The sequence below is a fragment of the Brassica rapa genome, chromosome A01 (assembly GCF_000309985.2).
Source record: "Brassica rapa cultivar Chiifu-401-42 chromosome A01, CAAS_Brap_v3.01, whole genome shotgun sequence".
NCBI classification, from domain to species: domain Eukaryota; kingdom Viridiplantae; phylum Streptophyta; class Magnoliopsida; order Brassicales; family Brassicaceae; genus Brassica; species Brassica rapa.
This window is the reverse complement of record NC_024795.2, coordinates 7,362,610-7,384,141: the sequence shown is the minus strand read 5'-3', so window position 1 is coordinate 7,384,141 and position 21,532 is coordinate 7,362,610. Positions and strand designations below refer to the sequence as shown.

At 35.4% G+C, this 21,532-nt stretch overlaps 5 protein-coding genes, 1 non-coding gene and 1 pseudogene across 8 annotated transcripts; 4 read left to right on the top strand and 3 right to left on the bottom strand.

Annotated features, from left to right (window-relative positions):
• Positions 1–476: 476 nt before the first annotated feature.
• On the bottom strand, positions 477–2,957 carry LOC103861025 (short-chain dehydrogenase TIC 32, chloroplastic). The gene is made up of 8 exons (XM_009138732.2): positions 2,700–2,957; positions 1,784–2,015; positions 1,632–1,711; positions 1,405–1,558; positions 1,249–1,327; positions 1,073–1,160; positions 934–980; positions 477–795 (listed from the first exon to the last, which is right to left on the bottom strand). The coding sequence occupies exons 1-8, from the start codon at positions 2,803–2,805 to the stop codon at positions 607–609; spliced, it is 975 nt and encodes a 324-aa protein (XP_009136980.1). The 5' UTR covers positions 2,806–2,957; the 3' UTR covers positions 477–606.
• A 1,118-nt stretch (positions 2,958–4,075) lies between these two features.
• Positions 4,076–7,530, bottom strand: LOC103861012 (tetraspanin-5). 3 transcript variants are annotated; one of them, XR_004456699.1, is made up of 4 exons: positions 6,791–7,530; positions 6,252–6,571; positions 5,975–6,092; positions 4,076–4,677 (listed from the first exon to the last, which is right to left on the bottom strand). XR_004456699.1 is itself a non-coding variant. In XM_009138711.3 (3 exons), exons 1-3 carry the CDS (start codon positions 7,280–7,282, stop codon positions 6,056–6,058), a joined length of 849 nt encoding a protein of 282 aa, XP_009136959.1. In that variant the 5' UTR covers positions 7,283–7,530; the 3' UTR covers positions 4,679–6,055. The 3 variants fall into 3 exon arrangements, 2 of the variants coding, with proteins under 2 accessions (XP_009136959.1, XP_009136966.1); XM_009138711.3 differs by lacking the exon at positions 4,076–4,677 and having other exon boundaries at positions 4,679–6,092; XM_009138718.3 differs by lacking the exon at positions 4,076–4,677 and having other exon boundaries at positions 4,679–6,092; positions 6,397–6,571.
• LOC117129237 lies at positions 4,239–4,402 on the bottom strand. Its single transcript, XR_004452883.1, has one exon. It is a non-coding gene; the product is annotated as a U1 spliceosomal RNA (small nuclear RNA).
• A 2,210-nt stretch (positions 7,531–9,740) lies between the features above and the next one.
• LOC117132541 (glutathione S-transferase T2-like) lies at positions 9,741–10,598 on the top strand. Its single transcript, XM_033287148.1, has one exon. The coding sequence runs from the start codon at positions 9,741–9,743 to the stop codon at positions 10,596–10,598; it is 858 nt and encodes a 285-aa protein (XP_033143039.1).
• Positions 10,599–12,058: 1,460 nt separating this feature from the next.
• LOC103843925 lies at positions 12,059–13,342 on the top strand. The gene is made up of 2 exons (XM_033287144.1): positions 12,059–12,734; positions 12,846–13,342. Exons 1-2 carry the CDS (start codon positions 12,059–12,061, stop codon positions 13,340–13,342), a joined length of 1,173 nt encoding a protein of 390 aa, XP_033143035.1.
• A 1,455-nt stretch (positions 13,343–14,797) lies between these two features.
• LOC108868802 lies at positions 14,798–17,384 on the top strand (annotated as a pseudogene).
• Positions 17,385–19,372: 1,988 nt separating this feature from the next.
• On the top strand, positions 19,373–21,484 carry LOC108868801. Its single transcript, XM_018652686.2, has 7 exons — positions 19,373–19,566; positions 19,686–19,772; positions 19,869–20,096; positions 20,212–20,367; positions 20,559–20,609; positions 20,710–20,856; positions 20,967–21,484. Exons 1-7 carry the CDS (start codon positions 19,411–19,413, stop codon positions 21,342–21,344), a joined length of 1,203 nt encoding a protein of 400 aa, XP_018508202.1. The 5' UTR covers positions 19,373–19,410; the 3' UTR covers positions 21,345–21,484.
• The last annotated feature ends 48 nt before the right edge of the window (positions 21,485–21,532 follow it).

Sequence of the window (21,532 nt, the reverse complement as noted above, 5' to 3'; positions counted from 1 at the left end):
AATAGTAGTATACTATAGATTTGAACATTTAGATATGCAAAATCATGTGAATATCGTTTGGTCCAAAATCAAACAAATAAAAAAAACTTATAGGGACAGACAATTATACATAGAGGTGTGAACAGAATTAATTACAGAGACTCTTCTATAAGAAATAACACTCCATGTCAACAAACCTGCACGTTAATGCTCCAGTCTAAACACAAAAGATTAATTTAAAACTCAAAAAGTTAATTTAGCTAAGAAGAATTATTAAAGGGTGATTTTAAACTAAACTAATCCTCACTGATATTCATTTCTGATGTCTCTTTATTAATGCATTGGTAGTACTGTCTCCCCTTAGCTTCTTCTGGTTGAATTCAAAAGTTGTCTTTAACATCTTTCTCATGATTGTTCACAAAATGTTTTAACATTTTTCTTGAGTCTCTCTGCTCTCTATTAGAATATACCAAGGAAGGTTTGGTGAAAGCTAGAAGCCAAACCGGTTAGAACCAAAACTAAACCAATATTTTGCAGAGTTGAAACTGATTCAGATTTGTTATTACATTTTATTTACTTTGGTAAAGGCTCAGATAGAAATCACAACGTAAAGATTCACTGAACATTTTAATTTGAAGTACTACTTTCTCCTGACTGGGACTCGGTAAGCTTAGTGCTGAAGTCCCAAACCTTCTTGGCCAATTCTGAATCTTTGGCAAGTGATATTGGTTTAGCAATGTTGCTGTCCAAGAAGTATTCCCCTGTAACTCCTGTAACCTGAGGACTCAATGCCACATAGCAAGTCGTTGCCGCCCCCTACAAAGCCAAAGACATGACAAACCAAATCAACACCTAAAAGCTACACCAGTTCATCTTTAACTTAACCGGAAAAATCTTGTGACCGGTTTTTAATTCATTGGTTGTTAGTGTGAGGTTTAGAATTTGGAAGCATACCTGCGGAACAGTCTTGAGCACATATTTAGCCACTGCACCAACAGCTCCTGCATCAAACCAGTGACAGAGAGAAGATCAGAAGCAAATCAAAAGTATATGTGGAGTTAATGAACGTGGAATCAGAAGAAAGAAGTTATACCAGCCAAATAGCTGTTGAAGTAGCGGCCAAGATTAGTCATAATGGCTCCTGGATGAAGTGAGTTTGCTGTTATATTGACTCCATCTTCCTGTTTACATTCATACCATTATCGAAGTCAAGATAACAATGGGAACATATGTTCCTGCTCTGATAGATCCTGTTGTGTTGTAGTTTACCTTCAGTTGCTTTGTAAGCTCGTTGGCGTGCAATATATTGCAGAGTTTAGACTGTCCATATGCTCGTATGCTACTGTAACTGCAGTGGAGTCACAAAACCAAGGAACAATGTTACATTCCGAAGTAAGGATTACTATTTGGTTTCACCATTAGTACCTTGACTTGTCATTGATCTTATCAAAGCGAACTCCTTCTGGATACGAGTACCGATGAGCTTCTGAAGATAGATTCACAATCCTGCCTTCTCTTTTGCTCTCACGTGATGTGTTCTTCATTGTATCTAGCAGTAGCTTTGTCAACAGAAAATGACCTGAAACATATGATGATGAGTTCGTAAATTTAGGACAAAGCCATAACCTTGGTTTGATTATCTAACTACTCACCTAAATGGTTGGTTGCGAATTGAAGCTCGATGTTGTCCTTAGAGAGCATAAAGGGACATGCCATTATCCCAGCATTGTTGCTTACAAGATTGAGAGAATTCAATAACATTACTAACCAAGAAGTTAATATCACGGTGTTTGTGATGGCTTACATCAAGAGGTTGAGAGGACGACCAGATGATTTGTAATCAGAAGCAAACTTCTTGACAGAGTCCATTGAGCTGAGATCTAACTCCATGACATCCAGTTTAGCTCCAGGGACACGGTTGACAATATCTTCTTTGACTTTAGCACCAGAGCCAGTGTTCCTCACAGCCATAACCACGTGCACACCACGCAGTGCAAGAACACGCGCTGTTTCCACTCCTATACCACTCGATGCTCCTGAAAACATAAAAACACACAAAACAAAAAGCCAACCTTAAAGAAACTAAACAAGTCCAGCAAGATAAATGTAGCTATTTCAATTCAGTGATAGTCTGTTACATAACGTTTAGTTGCTTCATATGTCTACTACTAACACATCAATTATGATCAACTAAAGAAGTCAATATACCAAGAAAATAAGCAACACTTCACAGTAGAAGAAAAATATTTGGCTCAACTGATGATGCTAGTCTCTAATTTTTTTTTTTTTCTTTTGCTAAAAGCTAGACTCTAATTTAGCAAAAAGGATCAGATTATTCTTGATTGAAGTACATAACTTTTTTTAGCTTTACTTTGTCTCTGTGATTGAAACAGAGACAGTAGTATATGTACAACCACATGGTTGTTTTCGCAGATCTGAAGTTATCTTCCAAACATGTTTTACATCGAATTCACCAAAAAAAAAGAAGACAACTTTTAAACAAAGACCGAATTAAAAAAAAAAAACAGACCTTGACTCAGGTAATACCCAAGTGTATAAACAATAAAAGTCAAATCTCTTAGCCTAAAGGTGAAAATCAATTTCTGAGAGAGAATCGGAGAAGACCCAACATGGGGAAATTATGGGAAAGTCAACAGCTTTAGACAAAAGAAAAAGACCATGTGTGAAGGTTATGATAGAGAAGAAAGAAAGAAAGGAACCTGTGACAATGGCAGTGAGGCCAGTTCCGTCAACACCATGTGTGACTTCTTCTGCTGTGGAACGAGCCGAGAATCCAGATGCTCCTTTCTTTCCGAAAAACCACATCTCTTTTTTTGTCCGAGTCAGAGAAAGATGAAACTGTGTGAGAGAGTTAGGGTGAACGTTTTCTTCTCGAGTGGTTCAGAAACTTGGCTTTTATTTTTTTTTAATTTAGTTTAGTAACGTTTTTGTTCATATGTGAAATGTGATCACTTTTTTTAGTAAAAGAAAGAAAGAATAGAAAGCGATGAGAAGAAGATAGAATCCCTCACGCAAGTGGAGAAGAAAGGTTGAAAGATGTGCAAATCCAACTCAAATTGAGCTTACGTCACGTCACACCTTTGGAACCAAAAGTCTCAAAGTTTTCATTTTTAACGACTTTTACAAAATGTCTCCCAACAGTTCATTACCTTATAATAACTTGGACAAAGTTTGTGTGTTTGTTTACTTAGATCAAAGAGTCAAGCCGGTCTATAGTGGCTCGTAGTTGACTTTACTTTCTGACCAAACTTGTTTATTTCTTACTGGTTTTCAACAGAGAAGCAGAACAATGAGAACGCTACATAAGTAGCTTTGATTGCATCACAAGATCCCATTAAGTTAGTAGTTTGTGGCTCAAGTCGAAGCAGTGTTTGCCATTGGTGTTAATCTCGCAAGCTCACAACTTGTTGCCATTTAAATCATAATCTGATGTGTGATGTGTCGATAGGTCCTGCTTAGTGGCTTCAGATGTTAAAACAGTCATGTATCAGAATAAAACAGTGAGCTAATGAAATTTTACTGGAGAGATTTGGGAGGGGACTCGATGTCTCCGACTTGGAGAGACCATAAGCTATACAGCACACTTCCACAGTGCAATGGATATCACTAGCCCAGGCCACTCAAAACGTCTTGAACGTTTGTTGACCCCGTCCAGGTATGTATCTTTTCAGGTTAGACTTTCTGTCTTATTTGATACTGTACAAGTGCTAGCTGTCTCAGAGAGTTTCCAATGTGGGATGTCAAAGGCTAAACTGAAAAAAATCCTAATTGTTTCCACTGTTTTTCATGTGCAGTAGTATTAAACTAATGACGAAAGGCAATGAGACTGTTCTAATAAACTCTTACATAGTCAATGTGGAACAGAACCACCCCATATCAGTGGTTTGGATTCCAGTACTAATCATAGTGTTCATTAAGCTTTAGAAAAATCACTCAGAAAATAATAAGGTTGCAATACTAGGAATGGAGAGTAATTTGTTTTCTCCTACTATGACTGAAATTAGCCTCTTCCTATACCGTTGAACCTATAATTGGACAGACACATCCATCCATACAGATGAGTAAAATTAGCAAGGATCTCTGACCAACATTTTTGTTCATGAAAATGAACAATTCGTTACCATTTTATGCCCAGTAGAACCATATCTTGGGTGTTTCTGGGAATAAAATAGATCTAGCACAAAGAGGCTGCTTTGAAACCTGACATCCATTTCATAAAGTTAAGACTATGGAAATTGGTAGGGGCCGCGCGAACGCAGGCCCCAACTGCCACAAATAATGACGCAGGCTCTCCCACTTGGGGAGACCTTAAGCTAAGCACCCCTCCGTTATGTGCAATGGAGGTCACTAGCTTAGGCCACTCATCTTCTTGATCATGAGTTGACCCCGTCCAGGTAAGTACCTTTCAAGGTTCGATCTTCGTGTTCTTTTATACTAAGCGAAAGAGGAGTGTGCATCTCAAGACTTCCGATGTGGGACGAGCGCTAACGGACATTTCAATTGTTTTTAACTTTTTATTAGCCATAGTTTATATCTTGATGGGCCTCAACTTAGGGCCCTCCTTCATGACTAGCCCAAACATGCTGCAGTATTATACGAAACAACATGTCCATATTATTTGACATTGTAACTATCATCTATCTATTAGTGTTATTCTTTTCAACAACAAATAAAAAAGAGAGTATTTGCAGTGCATATACAAACATAATCCCTTATTTTGCACGGATGGAATTTGAACTTTCTCGCTGATGTGGTTTTTCTTATTGTCAATTCTGCCCTTATTATCTCTCATCTCTCTCAACTTCTTTGTTTTCTCCGTCAGAATCAACTCTCACATCTCTCTTCTAAATTTCTTTGTTTTCTCCGCCAAAATGATCTCTCACATCTCTCCTCTCAATTTCTTTGTTTTCTCTGCGGAACCATCTCTTATCTTCTCTCAATCTATTTGTTTTCTCTATAAAAACTCTTTGTTTTCTCCGTAACCTTTCATTGTCCCTGATCACGGTCGTGATTACGTTTACTACACCGTTTTCCGACTAAGAGATCCCGAGATCTCCATCACAAACGTCACGTCGCCAATAGCTCTGTCAGCTTCACATACTCTCAATTCTCCTCCATCAGAAACCATGGCCACACTGCTTTCTCTCACTACAACAACAGAATCCAGCCGTGAATGATCAGATTTAATAGCGATGAGATTTGAGGGCTTTTCTAAAATTTTTGTTTTTTGACAAAGTTTTGATTTTTATGAATTTTTTAATTTTGTTTTTTGGACTCTGATCTTGCCTTTTGTGTAAAAGTTTTATATTTTCTTCTTCGTCTTCTTATGTAATTAGAATCACACGATGATGAGTGATTGCATGGTGGATACTGTCAACGATGATTGCATATGTTTTATGTCACTTTGCATTCCTCCTTTAATCGTAATCCTCCTAAACTCCTTTTTTAGCCGACCATTGGTCGGAAAATCCAGCTAATAATAATGCTATCCGGATAATTGATATACACTACGTAACTTATTAGAGTTTGACTCTATAATGATAATCGGCTACAGTTCGAAAAATCCAACTAACAATAATATTGTACGGATAATTATTTAAGTTAGCCAACAACTACCATAATAACCATGTAATATATATAATGTCCGGATAAATTGGAATATAACCATGCTAATTTACGAAGCATATGAAATAATTCATATTTTAACTGTGTTTATTTACATATCAACTATATGAATTATAGTTAACCCAAAATAAAATCAAGGAAAATAAATATCAAAACATATGTTTATTAGCCGGATAAACTAATTTATAGACTATGAATTATTCTTTTTCTTTTTTCCATAGGGTAACAGTGTCATTTTACATCTTTCTCTCTCTTCAACTTTTACATTTTTCCATCCTTGCAAATTTTCTTGTTATCTACTATTTTCTGTGCAATTGACTCTAAAAAGATCGCCATTTCACTAACAAAAAGACACTGTACAACATGTATTTATAAATTAGAGGCCATGAGTTCAGTCACAACTCGATATGCACATTACATAAATATATTTTTAGTAATACCGATCTCTACCATGCCACCACCTCGACCTACATTCCACGAAAAGAAAAATAATTCATTTGTTTCACTAGAATAATAAAAGAAAACTATCAATTATATATGAAAGCACTTTTAATAAAATAAATATCGAATTTCTAAATTTTTTATTTTGTAATGATCGAGAGTAAATAATAAACAATTGATCTCACCAGGACTGTTCCCAACCGGGTCGAGACTTGGACATGCCGTAACGTCCGTAAGGAAAACCATAATATTGAGGGCGTTTGGCGTTTTTAAACGCGCAACACCCAACGCAGTAAATGGCGATGAGGAAGAGAACAATGACGACGTTACCTATAGAGAGTTTATGCCAATCGCGCCGCACTGTCTCTAAAACGCCAGCTCTACACGAGTCACAGTCGTAGCATAGCACCGTTGCAGCGTTGTTCCACCGGTAACAGTCGGATTCTTGTTGTATTGGCGTCTCCGTGTTGTATACACACGACGTCGGTGGTTTGCAGCATCCAGACTATTTCCCAATAATATTTGAATATTTCAATATCTTGAATTAATATGAACAAAACTTTCATTTTATATATCTTTGTCATACTATATCTAGTGAACACTCATTTTAGCTTTGCTTTTAATATATATAGACTATCTATATTGGAATGATTTGTTAGATGATCAATCGAACATGTTTAATTTATTAATTATTACAAACATAGATTAAAACTAGGAGTAGTACCTGAAGAGGAGTCAAGTCCTTTTGGAGATAATCAATAGGAGTCCAAAGAGAGAGCTTGGAACAAGTGAGTGAGCTCAAGAGACAAGTCTTTATAGTCAACCAATAATTAGCATCCATAACCCTTGTCTTAAGCCATGGATGATATTCTTCAAGCTTAAACTCTTTATAAACCCTACCAGTCACACCCACACCACCTCCATGGCTAGTTACAATAAACCCGAAAAGGGTCAAACCCATGAGGGCAACTATGGTGAAGACCATGAAAAAGAGGTACACCCACAAGACCCAAGCCACGTCGCAGCATGCACCGATCAGACCAGCTAGTGATAAGACCATGATCGCTAGGCCTAAGACCAGAAGTGGCTTCTGAAGGAAATGCTCGCATGTTGTCTTGCTCTTACCCATCCATAGAGCCGATCCTATCATAACTATGGATGAGACTAGTGTTAGAATATTCAAGAATCCTATTACTGTATTGCTCATTCTGTTCATTCTTTTTCACTCTTTTTGGTTACTCTAAATCTTTGAAATGATTCTTTGAATCTTTTTGTATGTGTGTGTACTGAACACTCTTAACTGGCTTGTCTCTCTATATATCTGACTCACATATGTTTTAGCTACTTTATAATTGGGATTTTTATATAAAAATAATATTAATCGATGTTGTTTGGTATACAATTTTAATATAATTGGGATTTTTTTTTCTTTTACACATATGATTGAACATAGAAAAATAAAAACATATGAATAAAAAAAGTTGATGAAATTAGTCTCCCATCTCTTTATGTAATTTCTTGGTGTTTCCTACTTTTTATATAATAATGTATGCGTCTTCACTTGCTTTAATTCGCTTTTGAATCTTGGTGAGTGGCTTTATCTTTTCTCAAATGATATATTTAAAAATTTGAAATATTATTTTTATTATTTCGTAGATGTGGATGTTTGAAACTTTATATCATATCAATTCAAACTGTTGGTTGAGAGTCTTTTTCAAATAGGCTTTACGGTCTTTTGGTTGGAACTTGGCGATTAAGAAACCTTCACTCAGTTCGACTATCGATAAAAAAGAGTCCATATTTCACGAAGTGGGACAATCACAAGCCAAACTTCTTAACCATTAAGTAACTTTTCCCTCCCAACTTTTATAGCAATTTTGCTGACGGATTAATCCGAAGTTGAATATACGTGGCCACAACAATTTAAAATTTGAATATAGAAGATAAAACTAATCATTTAAAATAATATTACGTTTATCAACTACAGTTACATCATAATTGTTTGTGAGTTGCAGGATATTCGATGCTAATCAACCATTTTTCTTTATCAGCTAGATGACCATTATTAATTTTCATTGGTCTCTTAGGGATTAGGTAGAAATTTCAAGGGCTTTATACAGAATAAACAATGAACTATTCTGATTACTATTTGGCAGATAAGTATCATTTAGCTAAAGCACTAAGTACGTATTATCTTAAGGTCAAACACTTTTTTTTTATTTTTAAGGTTTGATTGTATTAGAGCAACATTATCAACACATTTGAACACTTCTTATGGGCGATCCTTACCCAATATTGGCCCAAAAATAAATATAAAGTCCAGTTAAATGAAGGAGACGATTTTTAGGTAAGAAGTTTTTTGACTTCGTTCTTCTGTCACGTGTCATTCTATGATACGTTTTGTGAAGCGGTAGAGGGTCTCGTCGTTTTGCTCTGGATCTATTCTCTCCGTCTCCCTCTTCTCTCTCTCTCTCTCTCAATCCGTAGACGGCGATTCGCTGGAACTGAAGAATCATCGGTCCACATCGATCGATCGTTTAATCTCGCCATCGAATCTGCAGGTTCGTATTACTCTCTCTCTCTGTCTCCCTCTTCTCTGTCTCTCTCTCTCGTATCGATTATGTGTTTCTAATATTTTGCATGCTTTGGGTTTGATCAAGGTCCGCGGAGTTTGGGTTTAGGGTTTCATCGTCTCTTCCTTCTCTCGCTTTCGACGGGTACTTCCGCCGTCGTCGTCTATTCTCGTCCATCTCGCCTCTCTTCTTTCTCCGGTTGGAAACCATCTCCGCCGCCGTCACCAACAGGTTTGTCTTCTTTCTCCGTCCTCCGTTAGCTATATAGAGGAATCATTTAAACAAATAGATTGGTGATTCGCCTTTTGGTTGTATATGATTGTATAGTGATCTGTTGGTTCGTGTTTCTGATGGACTTTTGTTTACCGATGAATATGATTGTATAGTGATCTGTGTTTTTGATTGTAAAGCTGAGGTTTTTTAGTGAATTTTTCGTATACTTGATTGATTAGGGAACTTTAGTTAAAAAAATATGCTTGATTGATTAGTGAACTTTAGTTAAAAAAATATGCTTCATTGATTAGTGAACTGAATTTTGAGTTATATACTTGATTGATTAGTGAACTGAATTTTGATTGTATAGTTGATGGAGAGCCACATTATATGTTGTGATCTATACTGAATTTTGATTCTATACTTGTTGTTTTAGATACATTGGCTTCATCATTGACATGTGTTGTTTTAGTTGGTGTGTAAATTGAAGTAAGTAGGTTTCGACATTTAATGAAAACGTTGTACTGACTTTTTTACTTAGTTTGGTTTCGAAGGAGTGTTACTTGGCAAAGTTTTGTAGTTAGTTTGCTTGGTTTTGTAGTTAGTTTCGGAGGAGTAATAAATATTGATTAGTTATGTGTAACGAGTATAAGTAACTAATGTGTATCATATTTACTTACTTGTTTGCTTTGATTCTTTATTTTCTGAGTAATAAATATTGATTAGACCCTGGTAGTTGATTGTTAGAGAAACATTTAAGCTCTCTGATGGTTGTTCTCTCAAAGTTCTTTAAATAGCAGCAACAAGTTTAATTCTTGTTGTGGTTATCCCTTACTCTCTTCTTTCTCTCACGTATCTTTCTTTTCTATTCCTGTCCTTCTAATCGAAATGGATCCAAGGAATCCATTGAATCCCTATAGTGAGTCCCCTAGTTATAGTTATCTTCTCCATAGCCAAAATTTTCAGTATGGAAGTTATCCTTCTACTCAGTATCCATCCGAGATACCTCCTTATAGTTCACAACAACCTGACGGTCCACCTGAACGTGAAGACCCAGCAGTTGCCTCTAAGGAGAGAAGGCAATGGACTCCAGCTGATGACGAGGTCGTCATAAGTGCTTGGCTCAACACATCTAAGGATGCAGTGGTTGGGAATGAACAAAAATCAGGGACGTTCTGGAAACGTGTTGCTGAGTACTATGAATCTACTCCACATGCTAAAGAGAGTGGTGAACCAAGAGAGTGGCTCCATATTAAGCAGAGGTGGCAGAAGATTAATGACCTCACCAACAAATTTTGCGGTGCTTACTCGGCAGCGGAGAGACAGATAACTTCTAGTCAGAGCGAGACTGACGTCCTCAAGATGGCTTATGATATCTACTACGCTGATCACAAGAGGAAATTCAATCTTGAGTATGCGTGGTGCGTGTTGAGGTTTGAGCGGAAATGGCTCAGTCTTAACACTCCTAAACCCACTAAACCCACTGGGAGTGCAAAGCGAAAAGCTGGAGAGGAATGTTCAAGCACCACTGTTGGTGATGAAGAGGTCCGGCCTGAAGGTGTCAAAGCGGCTAAAGCAAGAAGGAAGGTGGGTCAAGGAAAGTCTCTTGCTGATGTTACTACTGTGATGGAGATGAAAGAGAGACTGTCAAAGCTTGCCATTTTAGACACACTGTTAGCCAAGACAGGACCACTAAGCGAGGCTGAAGAGATTGTCAAGAACAAGCTGCTCGCTCAGTATTTCTGACTATCTGTTGCTGAGATATCTGTTTGTATTTCCTGAACTAGTTACTATGTTTGTATTTCATGAAATGTGTTGCTGAATTCGTTGTTTCATAATTGGTACCTTAATGTATTTCTGTTTGGTAGTATTTTCCGTAATGTATGTGTTTGTGACTTCCCATGTGTAGTAAATGTATTTACCTAAATGTTTTTCTGCTTGGTAGTTCTTAAAAAAAATTATTTTCGACATTTGATATACTTGTCTATCATCTTAAGGCTACTATTGACTGACTTTCAATTTTTTTTTTGCAGGTTTAATTCGTAAAAATGGGCCGATATAGTTACAGCCAGCCTTCAGATTCATCACACTATGGTGGGGATCAAGCTGATAGTGGGTACAGCGAGACAGAAGAGCTTATTGGTCGTGACCAAGCTGAGTTAGAGTTGAAGTATCCTGAGCCGTCTCAGTACCCTATGCAGTATCCTCCACAACCTGAGGTGGAGTTTGGATTCCCCCAGGTTTGCTATTGTGGTGATGCACCAATTCTAGTTACATCAAAAAAGGATCCGGGGAGGAGGGTATACACCTGCAAGAATGTGGATGATGGCGATTGCCATGTCTGGAAGTTTTGGGACGTCGCGGTGATGGAGGAGATGAGGGCGAGGGATAAACACATTCTACAGTTGGAGGAAAAGGTAGATAACCTTACCTTAATGAGTAACTTTGAGTCTGAGGAAAAGGTGGTTAGGCTAGAGAACTTAGTTTCTGACTTGGCAAAGAAGTCGTTTACTTTAAAAATTGAGTTTGAAGTTTGTGTTGGTGTCATGCTCTTTGTATTAGTGGTACTTGGTCTGGTGATCGGAGGGAAGTGATGTTGGTGTTAACAGCATTACTAAGTCTGGTTTAGGAAGTTTGTGTTGGTGTCATGCTCTTTGTCTTAGTCGTACTAATGCTGTTAACCCTTATGAGACTATGTACTAATGTGTTGTATTGTTATGAACTTTATGAATTACAAATGTGTTGTATTGTAATGAATTAAATGTAAGGGTTTGTGCACTTTTTTGTTAGTTAATTGTTTATTCCTCCATAGTTAATTGTTTATGCCTCCACTCCATGTATATTGTTCGATTCAATCACTTGCATAATTAACTTATTGATATCGAATTTGTCACCCAACTGTGCAATGTGACTTTAAAATGTGACTTTGAAACAACAACTACTTGTCTCGTGAACCACTTTAAACAACATAATAATTCAAAGGTATAACATAATAATTCAAAGGTGTAAGAGTCACATGAGTTGTTTTTTACTTCCACAACAAAACAATATACATTCACAAGTTGTATCACGAGAACACAATATACATTCACAAGTTGTATCACGAGAAGAGCTTATTTGCCCCTATAAATATGAAAGATCATTGGCAATTTAAAGACATCTCTCCCCTTTCATCAACTCTTCATTTTAAATGTAAAAAAACTCTAATGGCATCTTCTTCTCATTATCACTACCATAACGATGACGATGATGAAGATTATGTTAATGATTACGTTGAAGATTATGTTAATGATTACGTTCAAAACTTTGATGAAGAACCAAAAAAGCGGAAGCAACGTATTTATATGGAGAGGTTCCGAGAAGACGGCCACCAGAAGCTCTGGAATGATTACTTTAGCGAGACTCCAACTTACAATCCCGAGTTATTCCGCCGACGGTTCCGAATGAACAAATCTTTGTTCCTGCGTATTGTACAACGTCTCGAAACCAACATACCGTATTTTCAACAAGGAACCGATTGTACCGGACGGTCTAGTCTAACACCCCTACAAAAATGTACTGCAGCAATCCGACAGTTGGCTTATGGCGGTGCAGCTGATTCGCTTGATGAGTATGTCCGGCTTGCTGAAACGACAGCTCGGAAATCTTTGCACAAATTTACCGCCGAAATAATCAGCTTGTTTGGTGATGAATACCTACGCCAACCGACACAAGAGGATCTGCAAAGACTTCTCTATATTGGAGACCAACGTGGGTTTCCAGGGATGATTGGCAGCATCGACTGTATGCATTGGGAGTGGAAGAATTGCCCCACTGCTTGGAAAGGAATGTATTCCCGAGGAACCGAAAAACCAACAATTGTTTTGGAGGCGGTAGCTTCAAGTGACCTCTGGATATGGCACGCATTTTTTGGAGCTCCAGATACTATGAACGATCTTAATATTCTTGATCGATCCCCCGTTTTTGATGACATTATTAACGGAATTGCGCCAGAAGTGAACTTCAATGTTAATGGTAATCAATATCATTTGGCATATTATCTCACTGATGGTATTTATCCTAAATGGGCGACTTTTATTCAATCTATCCGACTTCCTCAAAGTGAGAAACATTCGTTATTTGCTAAAACCCAAGAAGCTGTTCGAAAAGATGTCGAGCGTGCCTTCGGAGTTCTGCAAGCTAGATTTGCCGTAGTGAAAAATCCATCCAAGCTATGGGATAAAGACAAAATAGCAAATATTATGAAGGCATGCATCATACTCCATAATATGATTGTCGAGGATGAACGATCATCATACACTCAGTATAACGTGAGAGAATTTCAAGAAAGCGAGGAAGATGATACATTCACCGTTACTCCGAATTCAAATCTCGGCACTGCAATGGATCGTCGATCGAGCGTCCGTAACAGACAAGCCCATGAACAATTAAAATTCGATTTAATCGAAAATATTTGGGCTAAATTTCGACATTTTCCAAATAACCAATGAATTTAAAGTTTCTATGAATTGAATAAATGTGTGATTTATGAATTTTTTTTTTTTATGTATGGAATGTAATAAAATGTTTGTAATTTTAATTAAATAAATTTTTTTTCTCTTTTTAATGTATTGAATATAAATGGATATATCTTAATTACTACTTATTAATAAAAAAATGATTTTATACCTAAGAACCTTCGAAAAGTTCCATTGATAATGTTGTATTTTACTTAAGTATCTTAGAAAACTTCTTAGACTAAAAATACTAATTAAACATTCTAAGATGTTTGATAAGAGTTGGCATTGATAATGTTGCTCTTATTAAGCCATGTAGGCAGAAGTTCTTACACAATGAAAATTAGAAAATTAACAAAATTAGAAAATGAATACACAATAAGTAAATATCATCATCTATTTTGTGTATAGATAACTAATTTTTTTTTATATAAAAACATCATACTTGCTTTTAGAATATTTAATCTCAAAGGATAATTTTCATAATAATCTAAAATATCACATTCAAATTGATAACGGTTGCTACATTTTTATTGCTCTGGTGGGAGCCACCGAGACAAAAGTCAACTTTTTATATTATTTCATTGACAATAGAAAAGTTAAAGAGATCACCATTCCATACAATTCATGGGAAGAACTCTATCACCATGCTAGTAAAAATATCATCGTCACCATATGCTTTAAAATTTTTAATTACCTTTTCTAAACGGTTCAATTAAACCAAAAATTTTATCTTCCCAAATCCATTGAAAAGTGCACAAAAAACAATAAATTTTTTTACCAAATTTAAAATAAATTGACAATCAAACAAATTAAAAGAAATACAAAACAAATCAACCAAACCGATGTGAAAGGTATAGAAACCTCTGGATCTGTTTGAAGCTATACAAGATCCTCTCTCTCTCTCTCTCTCTCTCTCTCTCTCTCTCTATACTATCTCTCTCTTTCTACTAGGGCTTCTCAATCGTAGATGAAACCTGAACCTTCACACTTTCTTGCCCGAGTTGATGCATCAAACTATTGAAAGATGTAACTAGATCCGGTTTTTTGATTCTATTAGTAGAATTTTACCAGTACCATGTGGAAAAGAACCAAGCATTTAGACATTGCAATGTTTTCTCCCCCATAACATTTACATGTGTGTTGCATGGAACAAGGTAAATGTGGAATTTTATTCTTGTCGATCGGAGAAGTTTTTTGTGTTTGGTTTTCACTTTAGTTTCGTATATTCTGGCCACTGAGCTATATCATGTTAGCATCATTTACTTTCTAAGATGAAGAAAGACGATGAGTCTATTTATGAAGGAAATTATACCATGTTTTTGCAGTTTTGTTACCATGTTTTTGCAGTTTCGTTTCAGATTATGAGCCTAATTGTAAATCCCATTTGAAATTCGTGTACTTGTGTCTTTGTTTTTGTTTTTTGGACAAACTACTTGTGTCTTTGTTGTTTGTTTTAGCTTTATTTTTGTATATTCTGGTCATTAAGATATCACTTACATTTTGAGATAAAGAAAAAAAAGTTTCAAAATGAACGATCCCTGGCCAGTTACGTCTTCGCACATTTATGACTCTCATTAGAATCCACATAAGAGAGCCATGCCAGTCAATAGGTTCTTTGTTGGCTTCAATAGTTTGGATATATTTTATTTTCATTTATTTATTTTTTTGACGTCATTTTCATTTATTTATTAATTGTTTTAGGTGTTTTCTGATTCTATTAATGGTTTCAGATTTTCTTTTAAATTTTTTAAATTTTTTTTAGTGTGACACCATATATAGTTTATACGTTTCATTCATCTTTTGAGAAAATAGTTAAAGATCCTTGATTATCCATGAGAGCCATTTGTCATTTTGTTGGTATTAACAAAATGTTTCCGAGTGATGTGGCACCATATATATATAGTTGATTTCCTTCATTTGTCTTTGTCTAGTTGCCATGATTTCCCCTAAGAAGCTTATTTTGCTGACTTTTTCAGCATTAGGTCTCATTATAGTTGCCAAGAGCGACAGAACACTATCACTGGAAAAGGATGAAAAGGAGCTGGTGAGATCACTCACCTCTATCAATAAACTTGCAATCAAGAGCTTCCAGGTAAGTTTTGCTACAAATATGATATCATGTTTTCTGCGACCAGAATCAAGTTCATTGCTTTGCATTTCGACAGACTGAACATGGTGATATATTGGATTGCATTGACATTAATAAGCAGCTAGCCTTTGACCATCCTCTGCTCAAGAACCATACTATCCAGGTCTTAGTCTATATAAGAAGTACGTTCGTGGATATTCCTAAATAAATCTAAGTTTCTGAAGGGATTGAATTATTATGTGCAGTTAATGCCTACAACAATACCTAAATGGAATATAAACAACAACAAAAATTCAAAGAATGGTGATTCAGTTCCTTTTCGACAAGATGACATAATTAGTTGTCCATCTGGGACAGTGGTTGTTAAGAGGATCACACAGGAAGATCTTATACAATCTCAACGTTTGAAATCAATGGGGTCCAAATATTCAAGACATATTTCTTCAGAAGGAAAAAACTTTGAGTTAACTGGTTTTCATGTACATATTAACACCATCTGCTAATACATCCTCCTTCTACTTCGCGTAGCTTCTCACCTACAAGGCTACAAGGATGAGAGCTGACCACTTATTTTGTTTTTATTTGTTCTCTTTGTATTCTAGTTTGCGGTGGCTGAGTACAGACATCAAGTTTTTGGAGCAAAGGTAAACTTTAGCATTTGGGAACCAGAAGTTTCTCCCACTCAATTCAGTTCTGCGAGTATGCTTATCGCCCAAGGCTCTAAAGAACAGTTTTAAAGCGTTAGAGCTGGATGGATAGTAAGTCTAGATCTTTTGTATTACTTTGCTGATATTGCACTCATCAATTTACACTAGTTCTTATATCAGTGGTGAAAAAGTAGAAAATATATAACGAAAACCACATTTCAAATTGTCGCTCAGGTCTACCAATGGTTGAACCAGAATCACAGTCGCCTGTACACCTATTGGACTGTATGTTCTCAAAAAACTTCATGAATAACATATAGAGTTTTCTTCCATTCTCAATAAATCACTTATTGAAGTTCATTTGCAGTAAACTCTAATAGCTTTATGAATAACATATTGAATGTCTTCCATTCTCATGCTATGTCTTGTATTATTTGATTCAAAACAGGCAGATGGGTTTATCAAGACAGGTTGCTACAATATCTTATGTCCTGGCTTTGTACAAGTGAGCGCCAGAATCCCACTCGGCATCCTTTTTGGACCAGTTTCGGTTTATGATGGCCCACAATATGAAGTAGGGATCAGAATCTATAAGGTAGCACCAACTTCCTTAAATAAGTAGAAGTCTCACGAAATGAGCCGAATCTACAAGAACTTGAGGCTCTAACTCTATCTTAATAAGAATGTTCATTGTGTTTACTAGTCATTTGAATAAATATGCTCGGTCCAAATTTTCAGCTGTATAGTGCATGTGTAAACAGGATGGCAACACAGGAGATTGGTGGTTAGTGGTGTACGACGAAAATGTTGGATACTGGCCAAACTCATTGTTCACAAAAGCAGGCTTAGGTCATGGAGCTAGTTTGGTAGCGTATGGAGGAGAAGTATACAGTCCAGTGAAGGAGAAAAGCCCAAGCATGGGAAGTGGGCATTTTCCGAGTGAAGGTTACTCGAAGGCAGCCTATGTGAATAATTTTGAAGTGGTCGAAGGAAGCGTTGCTACGAAGCCCCTTTTTCCTGTAACGCTATTCTCAAGCACTCCGAATTGTTACAAAGCAAGTCTTACAGGTAAAAAAAAAGTTTGGTACAACGCTATCTTCTTTGGAGGGCCAGGCAAATGTGTTTAAGATATGTATCTTCTGTTTTTCAGTTTGAGTTACAAAAATAAAGTTGATATTCTGAAGTTAGAACTTTTTTATGAGATTTAATAGAGATACAAGAATGTTTTGGTGTATGTTTAATTGGAGTAATTCAATTAATATCAAAATTAGAATAAGAATGTTTTTTTTATGCACTCCGAATTATAGATGTCCTATAGGACCACTCGCCAGAATTTCAGTCGGGGGGATCAGTGGATGCTAACTGGTAAAATACTGTGAAGTCCAAACAAGATAATTGAAATTGTACGCGTAACGTTTTCTTTTTACAGCAATAACAAAATTATTCGGATAACCAAACCAGAAATATGAAATCAATAAATAACAAAAGAAGAGAAGTACTTCGTGCACCACATCCACATGCAAACTTGTTTGTTATTATATTTTGTGCTTTTGGCATATGCATGATCGTGAAATTACGAAGTAATTGCTTACATCATCGAAATTAGAGAAAATGATGTCATTGAATTTCGTCCACAGAAAAAAATAGTGTCGACGTCGTTTTCGCCAATTGAGAACAAACCTTCATAAACTATATAGTGTTTGTGCATTTCATAGTCAAAAAAAAAACTTCATATTTTGACGTAAAAGTGATAAGCTTCGTCAGGTATTTATTGCCACATATTATCTTCTAATCCTGTGGTATGGAACCATCCTTATCCTATAAAAAGGATTTTGTTCTTTCAAAACCCCACCTATACAATGTCATATATATAGTACTTTCCCTTTGTTGATTCAAGATGAACATACATCCTCCAAGCGTAACGGCTTCTAAATTATATTGTTTTTAGCTTTATCATCAATAGTTAAAGAACTAAAGATTCAAAGCTTTTTTATAAATTTTAAACGTATGGACGTGTATTTTTTTTAAATTTCGATTGTTTTTTTCTAACAAAAGGTATACACTACTCTTAAGAAGATTCCAAATCTATAAACTAGCTAGGTGGAACTGAATCAACATAAATCATATCATAAAACAAATTCCAAACACCTCGTACAAATTTATCAGCCATTATATTTTCATCCTTGGATATGATAAATGTCAAAATTTGGGAAAAAAAATTCCTTATAGCGTAAAAATTCTTCAATATGTATAGTGAAGACCGACCATTCTGTCAGTGTAGACATTATTTTCACCAATTGAGAATAAAGAAGTAGTATTCAGTTGCAAATACTAGTTCTTTAGTATCTAGAGTCTTCGTGCACTCCATCTCCCAAATAAAAAAATTACATTCTGCATTTGAAGATAATAGACTCTTTAATATTTATGGCTCCAATCATACTTTTGGTAGATCTCTCTTTACTACAGAACCATCCTAGTTTTGTAAAATATTATGTTCTTTCCGAGCTCCATCAATACATCACCAACTGATATCTTCCAAATTCATGCTTATATATTTTGTATCAGACTCTTTCACATCCTGTAAATCTTTGGTTTATGAATAAAATATCTTTAATCTCTGATATACATAAATCTTTTGTGGATTTCTATTTCTATTTTTTGTACCCTCAATTTGGAGAGTTTAATATGCTATAAAAATTAACAATGATAGGAAAAACTATTAATGATTTCTTTCAATTTGTGCATATCATTTTTGCAATTGGATTCATTATTTAACATTAATATTATCTTAAAAATAAAGAAAGATAAAATATTTTTATAAATTATATACGAGTTATAAACTATTTAGTTGACTGGAATTGCTTCCATCTTTGTTAATTAATTTCTTTGTTTTAATTTGCACATTATTTTGGATTTCTATAAAAAAATATAAATCGTGTTAAAATTCAATGCAAAAATATTAGTTACATAATATTTATTTAAAAATATTTAAAGTAAAATTGAAACATAATTTATTCAAGATACTATTTTATTTAATTATACTAAAGATAAATTAATATTTACCAAAACAAGTTATAAATTGAAAGAAAGGGTGACTACTTTTTTACAGTTTGGGAATTTATTAATTTATAAAAAAAAGTTATCTTAAAGTTTGCTATTTAATGACTCATTTAAGAATCCTCAAAAAGGGATTTAGGAAGAGACATTTGTCAACCATTGTATATTGGTGCCTCGTTGGTATCAATAGTCTCGAAATTATTGATACCGTATATAGTTGTTGTGCTTCATTAAACTTTTGGTAAAGATAGTCAGTCATAAGAGCCATGGTTTCCTTTGATAAGTTACCTCTGCTGACTTTTTCGGTACTAATTCTCTTTATTGTTGCCGAGAGTCACAAAAAAGTACTAGTGGAAGACAATGGAAAGGAGCTGGAAAGATTACTCAACTATGTCAATAGACCTGCAATCAAAAGCTTCCAGGTAAGTTATAGCCTTTTCAAAACCATATTCATATTATGTTCATAAATTTGGCTTGTTTATGCGACCATAATCACTTTATTTTCAGATCATATCATAATTATTTTTTTGCATTTCGACAGACTAAATTTGGTGATATATTGGATTGCATCGACATTAATAAACAGCTAGCATTTGATCATCCTATGCTCAAGACCCACTCTGTTCAGGTTTTTCGTGCATATAAGAAGTTTGCTAGTACAAGAAGCTAGTTGAAATTCTGAAATTATATTATTATGTGAATGGATTGAAACTATGATGTGCAGTTGAGGCCTACAAATACATCTAAATGGACCATAAACAACAACAATTCAAAGAATGGTCGTTTTGTTCCATTTGGACAAGATGGGATAAGATGTCCACTTGGGACAGTGATTGTTAAGAGGATCACACATGAAGATGTTATACAAGCTCACCGTTTAAAATCCATGGGGTCCAAATATTCAAGATATGTTTCTTCAAAGGGCAATAATATCGACTTAACTGGTTATCATGTATTTAACCATATGCTAATTCATTACATTTTCCTTCACTTAGAGCATATCCTCACCTACAATGAGCATTTATCTTTATCACTCTTTCTTCTTATTTGTTCTCTTTGTAAACTAGTTTGCCGTGGGTGAGTTCAAATATGACAATTATGGAGGAAAGGCAAACCTCAGCATTTGGGAACCAGAAGTTTCACCCACTCAGATCAGTTCTGCGAGTATGCTTGTCGCCACAGGCAATTATGAACATTTTGAAAGCATTAGAGCTGGATGGATAGTAAGTCAGAATCTTGTGTTTTTCTTTCATTTTTATGAAATTGCACTCATCAAATTACATTAATTATTCTATCAATGTTCGAATGTGAAAAGTTAGAGCTGGATTGACAGCAAGTCAAGGATTTGTTGCATATCTGGTTGCTTTCCCTGATTGCACTCATCAGTTTACATTTATTATTATGTCCCTCGCAGGTGTACCAATGGCTAAACAAGAACCACAGTCGCTTATTCACCTACTGGACTGTATGTTCTCCAAACATATAAGTCTTTTATATCTTGACTTTTCCCACTTTCATGATGTCTTGTCGTAAAATATATCAGTGTATTCTTTGTTTGTAAACAGGCAGATGGATTTATCAAGACAGGTTGCTTCAATACATTATGCCCTGGTTTTGTCCAAGTGAGCACCAAAATCCCGTTGGGCTACCTTTTTAACCAAGTTTCTACATACGGTGGCAAACAATATGAAATAGAAATCAGCATCTTTCAGGTAGCATCCTCATATTAAATCATTTGAAAGCTTAATTCTCTAGTAAAATTTAATGAATATATAAGGTCCAAATTAGCAGCTGTATATGCAACAATGCTTTGTCTAAGCAGGATAGTAAAACAGGAGATTGGTGGTTGGTGGTGTTCAATGAAAATGTTGGATACTGGCCAAAATCATTGTTCACAGAAGTCGGTTTAGTCCATGGAGCAAGTTTGATATCATATGGAGGAGAAGTATACAGTCCAGTGAAAGAGAAGAGCCCACACATGGGAAGTGGGCATTTCCCTATTGAAGGTTACTTGAAGGCAGCCTATGTGAATGGTATTGAAGTGGCTGATGAAATTGACGGCAAACTATCAAAGCCACCAATTTCTACAGTAAATCCACTCTCAACCACCCCAAATTGTTATAAAGCAGAAACCAAATCAGATAGTAAAGTTCCATATGACGCAATCTTCTATGGAGGACCAGGAGGTTGCACATTCTAGGTAGCTTGTGTTTAAGATCTCTCCTGGTTAAGTATCTTCTGTTTTCAGTTTAAAATTTAAGAAAATAAATAAAATGGATATTTAACTATGTCGTGAAAACTTTATCAGCGCATTCAAACTTTATCTCTAATTTACTGTCATTTTCTTTTAAAAGATATATCTAGCTTAATCTATTTTGATATGTTATT